The sequence below is a fragment of the Rhinopithecus bieti genome, unplaced genomic scaffold (genome assembly GCF_001698545.2).
Source record: "Rhinopithecus bieti isolate Rb0 unplaced genomic scaffold, ASM169854v2 scaffold_16234, whole genome shotgun sequence".
Taxonomy (NCBI): Eukaryota; Metazoa; Chordata; class Mammalia; order Primates; family Cercopithecidae; genus Rhinopithecus; species Rhinopithecus bieti.
The window spans coordinates 2,252,837-2,266,756 of NW_016808946.1; the positions used below are offsets into that span (position 1 = coordinate 2,252,837).

The 13,920-nt window shown below is 51.1% G+C and overlaps 1 protein-coding gene across 1 annotated transcript in view; it reads left to right on the top strand.

The window, feature by feature from the left end:
- The window catches only part of DRAXIN (dorsal inhibitory axon guidance protein), a 15,420-nt gene extending 14,279 nt beyond the window's left edge, over positions 1-1,141 (top strand). Inside the window, exon 6 of the mRNA XM_017887916.1 lies at positions 296-1,141. Within this exon, the coding sequence (XP_017743405.1) occupies positions 296-408 (113 nt within the window). The 3' untranslated portion in view covers positions 409-1,141. The remainder of the gene's footprint in view (positions 1-295) is intronic.
- Positions 1,142-13,920: the final 12,779 nt, after the last annotated feature.

Sequence of the window (13,920 nt, forward strand, 5' to 3'; positions counted from 1 at the left end):
TTTTTTGTATTTTTAGTAGAGACGGGGTTTCACCATGTTTGCCAGGATGGTCTCGGCCCCCTGACCTCGTGATCCACCCGCCTCGGCCTCCAAAGTGCTGGGATTACAGGCGTGAGCCACCGCGCCCCGCCCGGATTCGTGTCTTTTAAGCTCATTGGGGCTGCCGTGAGGAGGCTGGGTTGCGGGGCAGAATAAAGAAGGCGGGAGAGAGCTGGCCGGGCCCGAGCGTGCAGGGGAAAGAAGGGGAGGGCACCGGCCCTTGGCGCCTCTGACCCCCTTACCTCCCCTCGCCCAGGGCTGCGTTGCTATGCCAAATTCCACCGGAACCGCAGGGTTACACGGAGGAAAGGGCGCTGCGTGGAGCCCGAGACGGCCAACGGCGACCAGGGATCCTTCATCAACGTCTAGCGGCCCCGCGGGACTGGGGACTGAGCCCGGGAGGTTTGCACAAGCCGGGCGATTTGTTTATAACCAGCAGTGGGAGATCAAGTCGGGGAACAGATGGCTGAGGCTGCAGGCTCAGGCCCAGTACACTCGACCCCAGGAGGGGAGCCGCTCGATGAATGAGCTGGGTGGGTGCCCAGGAGCCGGTCCGCAGCCGCAGCACCTGCACACCCACAGCCCTGTCCCACGCAGCCTCCATCCCGCGTGTCTTGCTCTCCGCGATGGCAATGCCGAGAGTGCCCTCTACTGTCCGACTCCAGCACTGCAACAGCTTCAAGTTCAAAACCAAGAGGCGTTTTTGAGAGTAGAAAAGAAATTTAAACTTCCCTAAAGAAAGTCCACCGGCAGGAGATGAATATGGATACCAGGCACTGTGCTAAGCGGTGGAATACATTATCTCACTGAATTATCACAACGACCTTTTCAAGTAGGTATTATCACCATGCGACAGGTTGAGGACCCTGAGGCACGCTGGAGTTATTTAACCTGACTTGCCCAGGGTCAATGCTCCTCAAACCTGAACATGCTAAGAGTCACCTGCAGGTCCAGTTAAAAATGTACATCTGGCTGGGAGCGGCGGCTCACGCTTGTAATCTCAGCACTTTGGGAGGCCAAAGCGGGTGGATCACCTGAGGTCGGGAGTTCGAGACCAGCCAGGCCAACATGGGGAAACTCTGTGTCTATTTAAAATACAAAAGTTAGGCCAGGCGTGGTGGCACAGGCCTATCATCCCAGCTACTCGGAGGCTGAGGCACCAGAATCGCTTGAACTTGGGAGGCAGAGGTTGCAGTGAGCCGAAATCTTGCCACTGCACTCCAGCCTGGGGGACAAGAGTGAAACTCCATCTCAAAAAAAAAAAAGCACATCCGACTCACTGGGCTCTGTGCTCTAACAAGCTCCCAGGGAATGTGATGCTGCTGGCCCAGGGACCCCACTGAGAGGTCCTGGGAAGTACATGACAGAGCAAGGACCTGAACCTGGGCCAAGGCTGTCCACTCCAAGGCCCACGTTCTTGCGACTCCACAACCAAGAATTTCTTCCAGATTCTCCAAGGCTTTTGGCAAGAGAGGCTCACACCCTGGTAGTCCCTTTCTCTGTGGCTGAAATAGTTTGACTGTTCTCTGCCTTCCCTGGACAAAGATGTATAATGTTTAAAAACAAAACAAAATACAACTTAAGCACATACTTGCTTGCAGGAATAAGTTGGGCAGGTTGATCCCTGTGGTCTGGTGGCTGATATCCTGGGATAGGAAGTGTTTGGGGAAAAGAATCATGCTGGCCTTTATGTCCCTATGGTCCTGCTCATCCAGTCCTGGACAGGCACTTTACAGTTTTCTGGAGAGCTTCCACCCCAGGGGTTCTGATGCGAGCATGGACTCAAAAAAAACCCCACACATACTGCCCACATTTACCCACTTTGCATACTGTTTAGTGATTTCCAGGACCACAAAACCATCCCTGGACCCCACCCCACATTTTTGCAGCAGAGCCCAATGGGAAGTTGAGGCTCCCCTGAAATTGAGGTGCTGTCTGAAGCTAACTGCCCCTAACAGGCCAGACTCTCAATCCCCACCCAGAACATCTGTCCAACCAGATCTGGCTTCAGGGCTCACTTCAGGAAAACCATTTAAATCCTCCCACTTGGCATCTCACTCCTGGCCAACCCTCTGTTCCAGGGCCAACCAGGTTGCAAATGACAAAAGACTTTCCTGGCCAAATTCCTCACTGGCCTGGATCACGCCCGTAAAATGCCAGAGATGTTTACTGCGCTGGGAAAATCAGTGGGGGTCAGGGGTCAGGCACCAAGGAAAGCAGGCAGATCTAGAAGAAACTAAATACGCTTGTTCTCTCCCTATCCAAGTGGTGGTGGGCATGGAAACCTTGTGGGGAGGGAGCAGAGAGGGCAGGGGAACTGGGAGATCAAAGCAGGCTAGCTGAAAGGCAGATATGGCTGGGCACAGTGGCTCATGCCTGTAATCCCAGCACTTTGGGAAGCCGAAGTGGGCAGACCAGTTGAGGTCAGGAGTTCAAGATCAGCCTGGCCAACATGGCAAAACCCTGTCTCTACCAAAAATACAAAAATTAAGGCTGGGCACGAGGGCTCATGCCTGAAATCTCAGCACTCTGGGAGGCCCAGGTAGGCAGATCACTTGAGGTCAGGAGTTCAAGACCAGCCTGACCAACATGGTGAAACTCCATCTCTACTAAAAATACAAAAATTAGCCAGGCATGGTGGCAGATGCCTGTAATCCCAGCTACTCAGGAGACTGAGGCAGGAGAATCACTTGAACCCGGGAGGTGGAGGTTGCGGTGAGCCAAGATCACACCATTGCACTCCAGTCTGGGCAACAGAGTGAGACTCCAAAAATACAAAACACTTAAAAAATTAAAAGGACAGATCTGCCAGCAGCTTCGTACTTGAGACCAGACAACCCACATGCTGTGTGTGCCTCACATTAAGTGGTGACTCGGGACCGTGCTGGCTCTGTGGGGCTAGAACCCTAAGGAGTACTGACCTCAGGAAGAAAGCCCAGCATGACTATGGCTAGGGGACAGCTGTTAGATGGTCCTAGGACATCAGCCATGGAGAACACAGAGGGTCAGGACAAAGCTAAAAGGCCCACAGAACTGTCACTGGTTGCCAGGGCAGTTCCATGGTTGGAAATTCAAGGCCCATCTCTTTGCCCTAGCTATCTCTATTTGATATTTCCAAAGAGGAATGAGTGGATGGAACCCTCTTAACTCCAGACTGGGAATCCCAAAGCCCTGTCAAGTGTCTAACCAACCTCTCTGCCAGGAAGTTCTTCCTTAGGTCTGTCTTAAATTTATTTTGCTCATACAGAAGCCAATTTCCTCTAATCCAGGATTTAGAACACTTTTACTGTGAAGGACCAAATAAATATTTTAGGCTTTGCAAGCCATCCGATCTCCACCAGCTACTTAGCTCTGCTATAACTTGAAGCAGCCACAGACAGTGTGTAAATGAATCCATGGCTATGCTCCGGAAAAACTATTTATGGACACACCTGTGAATTCCATATAATTTTCACATGTCACAAAATATTATTCTCTTTTTTTTTTTTTTTTTTTTTTTGGAGATGGAGTTTTGCTCTGCTGCCCAGGCTAGAATACAGTGGCTCAATCTCGGCTCACTGCAACCTCTGCGTCCTAGGTTCAAACAATTTGCCTGCCTCAGCCTCCCAAGTAGCTGTGATTACAGGCATGTGCCACCACACCTGGTTAATTTTTGTATTTTTAGTAGAGATGGGATTTTACCATGTTGGCCAGGCTGGTCTCGAACTCCTGACCTCAGGTGATCCGCCCGCCTCAGCCTCCCAAAATGCTGGGATTACAGGTGTGAGCCACCGCACCTGGCCACAAAATATTATTAGTTTAATTTTCTAAAACCATTTAAAAGTGCAAAAACTGCTCTTAGCAGGCCAACTACACAAAAACAGGCAGTGGGACAGATTTGGCCTGAGGGCCACAGTTTGCCAACCCCTGCTCAAGCCTGCTCGCTCTCAACCTTGGCTGCACGTTGCAATAATCTGGGAACATTAAAAGGCCTGGGACCCACCCACAAAGCTTCTGCTTTGTTTGGTCTGGGCTTCATAGCTTTTCCCCCAGGTAACTCCAGATACAGCTGGGGCTGAGAGCCTCTGCTCTCCCCTTCCATCTGTAGCAGTGCAGCTGGTGATAAATCCACCTATTCCACCTCTCACCGCCTTGGCAACCTTAGGAAAGTTTCTTAAGGTCTCTGTGCCTTGATTTTTTCATCTGTAAAATGGGGATAACTCTCCCTTCATAGGGTTGTTGTGAGTAGTGAATGCATACTTCGTTTTGTTTTTTTTTTTCTTTCGCGACAGAGTTTCACTCTTGTTGCCCAGGCTGGAGTGCAGTGGCGCAATCTCGGCTCACTGCGACTCTGCCTCCCAGGTACAAGTGATTCTCCTGCCTCAACCTCTCAAGTACCTGGGATTGCAGGCAAACACCACCATGCCCGGTTAATTTTTGTATTTTTAGGGGAGATGGGGTTTCACCATGATGGCCAGGCGGGTCTCAAACTCCTGACCTCAGGCGATCCACCCATCTCAGCCTCCCAAAGTGCTGGGATTACAGGTGTGAGCCAGCGTGCCTGGCCTGTGAATGCAGAATTCTTATAAGGTGTTTAGAACAGTGCCTACCACCTAATAAACCTCCAGTGTTAGCTAATTCGTTATTCTAGGAGAATTTTAGGAGATGTTTGGTTCTTTGACAATGACCCATCACATACTCTGAGATCATTTCTTTTTTTTTTTTTTTTTTTTTTTTTTTTTTTTTTTTTTTGAGACGGAGTCTCACTCTGTCGCCCAGGCTGGAGTGCAGTGGCCGGATCTTGGCTCACTGCAAGCTCCGCCTCCTGGGTTAACACCATTCTCCTGCCTCAGCCTCCGCAGTAGCTGGGATTACAGGCGCCCGCCACCTCGCCCGGCTAGATTTTGTATTTTTTTAGTAGAGATGGGGTTTCACCGTGTTAGCCAGGATGGTCTCGATCTCCTGACCTCGTGATCCGCCCGTCTCGGCCTCCCAAAGTGCTGGGATTACAGGCTTGAGCCACCGCGCCCGGCCTCTGAGATCATTTCTAAGTCACTATTTAAGCTCCTTCCCCAAAGTGTGTTCCATAGAACACTGGGACCATGAGGTGCTCCATTAGAAAGGGGCAGGGTACGGTTTCCGTGGTCAAAGAGGTTTGGAAAACTGTTCTGGCCTCAGCCCTTGGCAGCATGTAGATTCCAGGCACCGAGGCAGGGCTGGAGGAGTAAGTGACTTTGCAATAAGATAGGTGCAGGAGTCTAAAAAGACACCCTGGGTGGAGTGGGGGAGCTGAGCAGGAGGCCATGTGGCAACCAGTAGCTGCTGGGCCTATGGCCTGAGCCCTCCTGCACTCCTCCAGCTGGAGTCTCACCGCGGATCCCAGGAATACCTGCTGTTCCCACAGGGCTGCCATTCCATGGTTTGTCTGGAGACACCAAGAGTGGTTTCCATGCCTGCTGGGAATAGGCTGAGCGTGCAATGACATGAGGGCCAAGGCTTGTGGGAAAATGACAGCTTCACGGCCCCTTGAGGAGTGACCAAACCACAAAGTAAATCCTAAAGCCACAACCCCTTCTACCACTGAGCTGCTGGAGGTGGGTCCTTATTTCAAGCCACATTCAACCCACCCAACAAAACCTAACATTGAGGTGGTGGGCACATGGCCCCTGCAGTGGGGTTCACTCTGCAGTTGGAGAGACAAGGTTTATAAAACAACAGAACAGCCAAGAAAATGATGCTGGAACAGACAGTGGAGAGGCCAGAGAAGCAAACCATTGTGGCTCCTCACTGGGGGTTTCATGGGGTTGGACTGAGCCCTGTCACCTCTGTGATGGTTTTCACTCTCACAGGCAATGGTGACTGTGTGTGTTTCCTGGGGAGGAGGTCGGCAGGGAAAGTCACCTTTCCTGGGAAGAGTGGTTTGCGGAACCAGAGGTTTATATTGCAGGGAGTGTGTTTTCTGAATTCTAAGTCAGAACAAGTGGTCTGATACGGGATCCATGGCCGGGTCACTTCTGGGTACAAAAGGCTTTCTAGACCTTAGACACTCAGATTATGGTCCCGGGCCGGCAACAGTACCTGGGAGCTTGGTAGAAATGCAGAATCTTAGCCTGGGCAACATAGGGAGACCTCGTCTCAGCAAAAAATAACAAAATTATCTGGGCACGGTGGTGCACACCTGTAGTCCCAGCTATTCTCCAGGCTGAGGTGGGAGGATTGCTTAAGCCCAAGCGGTTGAGGCTGCAGTGAGCCATGATCGCGTCCCTACACTCCAGCTTGGGCAATAGAGTGAGACCCTGTCTCAAAAAACGACAAAAAAAACAAAAAGAAATGCAGAATCTTGGGCCCCACCACCCCACACCTACTGAACCAGAACCTCTGGGGATGGGGCCCAGCCATTTGGCTTTTCACAAGTTCTCCGGGTCATTCTTGGGCACGATCAAGTTTGAGAATCACAAGTCTAGGATGCGACGGGGAAAACAGAAATGTGGAGTGGTCAGGGACATTCGGATAATTCGGGGTATTTGTATTCAGGTGTGAGCTGGCAAATCTGAGACCTGTTTTGCCTAGCTAATTACCAGCAATAACAAACTCCCAGGCTCTGAGGCCCAGCCTCCTGGGCTGCAACTGGTCTTTATTTTTGGGGTAAATGAATGGAGCACCTCGGCCTGGGACCCTCAGTGTAGGGTTTTCTGACTCTTAGGCAATTTCCTAGGGTGCTGTAGTTCCTCTTTAAAGTTCGGGAGCGGCAGGGGGAGGGGGAGGTGCCACACCCTTGTAGTCCCATGATGTCATGTTGCATGTGCTCTTGGGCTGTAAATAAAGAGATTTAAAAAGCCACCTGGTGTCTCTCTTTGTTCCTCCAGGAGATGGTTTGCCTGTGCTGGTAGTGAGCTCCATAGGGGCATTTGGAGGGGACCCTAAGCCTGGTGTTCCACCTACGACTTCTCAACACACTGGATTGAGCGTTTGCCCCGAGCTAAGCAGCAAACAAGGCAGACAGGCTCCCTGCCCTCGCCTGGTCCTCATCATAATCCCTCAGCCAGACCTCTTGACTGCGAGTCCCAGATTTTTTTGTTTCCTTTTTTTTGGAGACAGAATCTTGCTCTGTCACCCAGACTGGAGTGCAGTGGCACGATCTCAGCTCACTGCAGCCTCCAACCCCCAGGTTCAAGCAATTCTCGTGCCTCAGCCTCCCAAGTAGCTGGATTACAAATGTGTGCCACCACACCAGGCTACTTTTTGTATTTTTAGTAGAGATGGGATTTCACCGTGTTGGCCAGGCTGGTCTCAAACTCCTGACCTCAAATGATCCACCCACGTCGGCCTCCCAAAGTGCTGGGATTACAGGCATGAGCCACTGCACCTGGCCAGAGTCCCAGATTTTTATCTCCCTTCCCATTTTAGGGTTGGGGCAGCTGGGGTCCTAAAGAGATTCTGAGGTGGGTTGCAGCAGGCTGGTCCCCAGCAGCTTCCTTCGAGCCAAGGTGGCTGAGTGCAGAGAAGAGCAGACGCAGGACTCCTGCAAGATAAGAAAGGACAAGACAGCTCAACGAAAGCCAGGGCTAGGGCAGGGTCCGATGCCATCTTGGGAAAGGGTGTGAACTGGTGAGGGGGTGGCCTGGCTTGGCACCAGGAAGGACATCTCTTATCATGGTGGCAGTTCCAGCCAGTGCCACCCAGCTCTGCTGACCAGGGCTTCCTCGGGCAGGCTGTATGTCTCCCCGTGGTCTTGATCCTAAAGCCAAAGTGGAGCCCAGACACCCCTGGGTGCCGTGGTGACCCCAGAGGTGGGGCACCCTAAGGGCCTGGTGCCCATCCCTGCACTGTGCCACTCATTTAGGACCACCGAGGCTGCTGTCAGGCAGGGGGCTGCCAGGACCGAAGTTGGATTCACCTTCAGGCCGGCCTCCCAAGGAGGAAGGGGGCTGGATTCCTCCTAGAGAGGCAGCAGAAGCACCCTGCCCTCCCCCACCCACTTCCTTGTTCTTCTCCTCTCTCTCCCTGTGGCCACTGCCCCCCTGTAAGGAAGATGAGACCTCGAAGAGCCTGCAGCAGAGTCAGACATGAAAGCCACCGCCAGTGAAGCCTGAAAGCAGTGAAAGCAAACACCAAAGATAAACCCCACGGCAGATAGGCGTCTCAGGCCGTTGGGCTCAGCGGCCACAACAGGCCTCATGTGGGTATCTGAGCCATCATTCAGATGCAGCCAGAGCCCTCCAATGCCTCCCTTGGAATTCCAGCAGCATCCACGTGGAGAGATGGGAGAACGAACAGAGAGGAGGAGGAAGCAGCCTGAAGTTATGACACAACCAGGACAGGCCATGGAGGTGGGAGGCAGGCAGCACACATTGAGGATTGCTCAGTGCAGGGCCTGGGCCAGGGGCTGGAGTTGAGCTCTGAACAAGATGCTCAGAGTTGAGGAAAGCACGTGAGCATGCACATGCACACACACACACCCGCACGCACACACAATGCGCACACACACACGCACCCACGCGCACACACACCCGCACGCACACACAATGCGCACACACACACGCACCCACGCGCGCACACACACACGCACCCACACACACACACATGCACACACATGCACCCGTGCACACACACACTCACACATGCACGCCCCCTTGCACTCACACATACATGCACACACACACACACACCCACGCGCGCGCACACACACATGCACACACGCACCCGCACACACTCACACATGCACACACACACGCAAGGACAGACACGCACTCGCACATGCATACACACACATGCACCCACAGACACACGCACTCGCACATGCACACACACACAGACACACGCACCTGCACACATGCACACCCACACACACGCACATGCACCCCTATACACATGCACACACACACACGCACCCGCATATGTGCACACACACACACACACACACACGATAAAATAAGAGGATTGCTGCTGTATGCAGCAGGGGTTGAAGGAAATACCATAGGTCAGAGAATTCGAGAGTAGCTGGAGTGCGCTCTCCTTCCTCTTGGACAATAGCCTCTTACTTCCGCTTTCGTTCTGGGTGGTTTCTAAATAACTGCAGCTTCCTGGACTCCAACAGGGCACAGGCAATTTCCTTCTCTGCCTTTTCCACAATCGCCAAGAGTTCCATAGAGCGTTCTGATGAGTTCTGTGAGCACTAGGGTCTCTGGAGGGACAGGGCACTATTGCCACGTGTTTGGGAAGGACTGGCGGGGAACATTCTTAACCGGCAGTGATTTTCATAGGACTCTGATGAGGTAACAAAGCAGTCGGAACATTAGGCATGATTTCCTGTGTTTTAAAGCTCAAGAAGGAGTATTTATGGAGCCTGGCTGGGGTCCATAAGTGTCAGCAAGGGATGCCGCTGTAAGTGTGAATTCTATGCCATTGGGACAAATCGTTCAGAGTCAGCCCTCATTAAAGTAGTCACAGAAACAAATGTCTCCTCTGAAGCGGGAAGTGGGGGTCTCACACCTCCCAGCAGTGTCGAGCCTCCTCCGGAAGACACACGAAGAAGGAAATAAAAGAACCAACCATGCTGACTCCCTCTGTGCCCACATCCCCCCAGGACTCTTCCCTCCTAGCTCTGAGCGAATGGGGTGAGGACATGGCTGATGGTGCTAACAAGTCAAAATGGTGTTTGATGCTTTAAGAATCTTGGCATCAACCAGAGATTGGGCAGAAGGGCAGGAGATGAGGTCTGGGAGGTCAGCAGAGCCACCAAGCCACCCGACTCCAATCCTACAGGTTCCATTGGCTTCCTTCCCCTTCTGCCTCCATTTTTCTCCTGCCCCGCCGCTCATGGTAGCTGGCCCTCAGTGCACGAGAGAACATGTCCACAGACACAAAGAACAACACTGCCCAACAAAATACGCAGGCCTTCCCCAGCTCTGGCAGACCTCAGGCCAGAAACACACAACCAGTGTGTTTGTGACAAGCTGAATGGAAATATCATAGGAAGGGGCTCTAGTTAGAATCCCATTGACAATTCCTCTGCCACTAAAGGGCCCTTCTCTGATGTGCTTCTTGTGGAGGGCTCTGCTCTGTTATTTTTATTTTTTATTTTACTTATTTATTTTTGAGATGGAGTTTCACTCTTGTCGCCCAGGCTGGAGTGCAATGGCACAATCTCAGCTCACTGCAACCTCCACCTCCTGGGTTCAAGCAATTCTCCTGCCTCAGCCTCCCTAGTAGCTGGGATTACAGGCGTCTGCCACCACGGCTGGCTAATTTTTGTATCATTAGTAGAGATGGGGTTTCGCCATGTTGGCCAGGCTAGTCTCGAACTCCTGACCTCAGGTGATCCACCCACCTTGGCCTCCCAAAGTGCTGGGATTATAGGCCTGAGCCACTACACCGGGCCTGAGGGCTCTGCTTTCTAGCAGGGTTGTATGGCTTTTTCGCTTCTAAGTATTTGCCCAGGTAGGTGTTCAATAACTATTTGCTGAATGAATGAATGAATGAATCTATCCTATATGTCAGTTTCTTTATTGAAGGTACAAATATCAAACTTGACTCAGACAGGTTGGCAAAGGGACATGAAAAATTTAAACTTGAATTCCAAAAGTGTACAGGTGCTCCCCAACTTACAGTGGGATTGCATCCTCAAAAACCCATCCTAAATTGAAAATATCATAAATCCAAAATGCACTCAGGTCAGGTGAGGTGGCTCATGTCTGTAATCCCAGCACTTTGGGAGGCCGAGGAGGAGGGGGTATTGCTTGAGCCCAGATGTTTGAGACCAGCCTGAGCAACATAGTGAGAACTCATCTCTACAAAAAACGTTTTAAAAAAGCAAAATTAGGCCAGGCACAGTAGCTTATGCCTGTAATCTCAGCACTTTGGGAGGCCAAGGCGGGTGGATCACGAGGATAGGAGATCGAGACCAGCCTGGCCAACATAGTAAAACCCCGTCTCTACTAAAAATACAAAAATTAGCAGGGTGTGGTGGCGCACGGCTGTAGTCCCAGCTACTTGGGAGGCTGAGGCAGGAGAATCGCTTGAACCCAGGAGGCGGAGGCTGCAACGAGCCGAGATCGCCTCGCTGCATACTAGCCAGGGCGACAGTGTGAGACTTCGTCTCAAAACAAAAGAAAAAAGCAAAATTAGCTGGGCATAGTGGTGTGAGCCTGTAATACCAGCTACTTGGGAGGCTGAGGTGGAAGGATCACTCGAGCCCAGGAGTTGGAGGCTGCAGTGAGCCAAGGTTGCACCAGTGTACTCCAGTCTGGGTAACAGAGCAGGACCCTGTCTCAAAAAAAAGAAAATAAAATGCATTTAATCCACCTAATCTACTGAACATCATAGCTTAGTCTAGCCTACTTTAAACACTCTCAGAACACTTACATTAGCCTACAGTTGTACAAAATCATGAAAAACAAGCCTATTTCATAATAAAGTACTGAAAACCCTATGGAATTTATTGAACACTATACTGCAAGTGAAAAACAGAACGGTTATACTGGGGACTGGAAATATGGTTTCTACTGAACACAGATCACTTTCACACGGTTGGAAAGTAGAAAAATCATGTCAGACCATTGTAAGTTGGGGAGTGTCTGTACTCACTCAATATATGACCCCAAGCCTTGTGGAATGCCACGTGGGGGTCTATTATGTCCTTCCACAGCCAAGAATAGGTCTGGAGGAACTCCGGTTCCTTTGAGGATTCCAACAGTTTCACTTTCTTTTGTTTCTCCATCCTCCCCCATCCCCCCCACCCCACCAGCCTGCCAAGCCCGCCCAGCCAGCAGGGTCTTCTCGTGCCCTCCTCTCTCCGTCTCTGGCCCCAACTGGTCGAGTTGAATACAGTGTCAGTGTCTGAGCCACAGGGACATTCCACAGGCCCAGCCTTGTGCTGCCTTCCGATCCTTGTCTTCCCTGCCTTACTTCGCTCTATCCTTCTCATTTCAGCCCTGGCTGGATTTTCCTGCTGTGTGTTTACACGTCAGGGTCCTGGAGCCAGACCTCCTGGGTCCCACCCCAGTTCCAGCAGCAATTAGTGCTGCGCCTGTGGCAGGTTGCTTCGTTTCTTTTGATTTCAGTTGCCTTAGTATAAATAGGAATAAGAACAGCACGTGCCCTAGTGTCGCTGTGAGCATTTACTATGAAGCATTTCTTCTTTTCTGAGACAGGGTCTCACTCCATCTCCCAGGATAGAGTGCAGAGGCCCAATCTCAGCTCACTGCAACCTCCACCTCCTGGGTTCAAAGAATTCTCATGCCTCAGCTTCCTGTGTAGCTGGGATTACAGGTATCCACTATCATGCCCGGCTAATTTTTGTATTTTTAATAGAGGCAGGGTTTCACTATGTTGGCCAGGCTGGTCTCAAACTCCTGACCTCAGGTTATCCACCTGCCTTGGCCTCCCAAAGTGCTGGGATTAGAGGCGTGAGCCACCGTGCCCGGCCCACTATGAAGCCCTTTCATACTGTCTGCCACACAACAACTACGGTTGGGGCTTAGAAAATGTCACCCCAATATCTGGCACTTTGGCATACTAAGTACTATAAACTAAAGAAGACTGGAGGCCTCAAAAGCAAGGTCTCTGTGACCGCCTCCTGACCTCCTGTCTCCAGCCCCTCCTTCTCCCCTGAGGCAGTCACAGAACAATAATTCCTCCTTTGGCAGGGGGCTCAGTGGCTCAAGTCTTTAATCCCAGCACTTTGGGAGGCTGAGGCAGGTGGATCACTTGAGCCCGGGAGTTTGAGACCAGCCTGCGCAACATGGCAAACCCCGTCTGTATAAAAAATACAAAAATTAGCCAGTCACGGTGGTACGTGCCTCTAATCCCAGCTATTCAGGAGGCTGAAGTGGGAGGATCACCTGAGCCCAGGAGGTTGAGGCTGCAGTGAGCCATGATAACACCATTGCACTCCAGCCTGGGTAACAGAGCAAGACCATGTCTCAAGAAAAAAAAAAAAAATCCTTCTTCTCCAAGGTGGGTCACAGAAACTAGAACCTGTGTCTCCAAAGTAGCCATAAAACCTAGAAAGGTGGCTCTCTCTCTTCTCTCCTTGAAGACCTCATTAGAGAGAGGTTCTACCCCGTAACCAGGAGGAAGGAATGCCGCACGGAGAGGCTAGGAAGAATCTGGACAAGCCTTGTTCATTCTCTTTTTACCCAACAGGGCTGTTCATTCTTTTTATTTTTTTCTTTTAATTTTTTAATTTTTTTTTTTTTTTTTTTTTTTTTTTTTTTTTTNCAGGCGCCCGCCTCGTCGCCCGGCTAGTTTTTTGTATTTTTTAGTAGAGACGGGGTTTCACCGTATTAGCCAGGATGGTCTCGATCTCCTGACCTCATGATCCGCCCGTCTCGGCCTCCCAAAGTGCTGGGATTACAGGCTTGAGCCACCGCGCCCGGCCTCATTTTTTAATTTTAATTTTATTTATTTTTATTTTATTTTTTATTTTTTGAGACAGAATCTCACTCTGCCGCCCAGGCTGGAGTGCAGTGGCGTGATCTCAGCTCACTGCAAGCTCCACCTCCTGGGTTCACACCATTCTCCTGGCTCAGCCTCCCGAGTAGCTGGGACTACAGGTGCCCACCACCACGCCCGGCTAATTTTTTTGTATTTTTAGTAGAGACGGGGTTTCACCATGTTAGCCAGGATGGTCTCGATCTCCTGACCTCGTGATCCACCCGCCTGGGCCTCCCAAAGTGCTGGGATTACAGGCGTGAGCCACCGCGCCTGGCCTCAGAGCTGTTCATTTTTCCTTGAAACTAAACACAAAAACAGACAGATTTCCCTGGGACTTTGAGTCTTCATCTCTGAAGCCTCCCATGTCACATAAAGCTTTGCTTAACTAAACTTGGTATGCTTTTCTCTTGTTAAGCAGTTTTTTTTTTTTTTACAGGCATGTCATCTGTGACCTTTATGATGGGT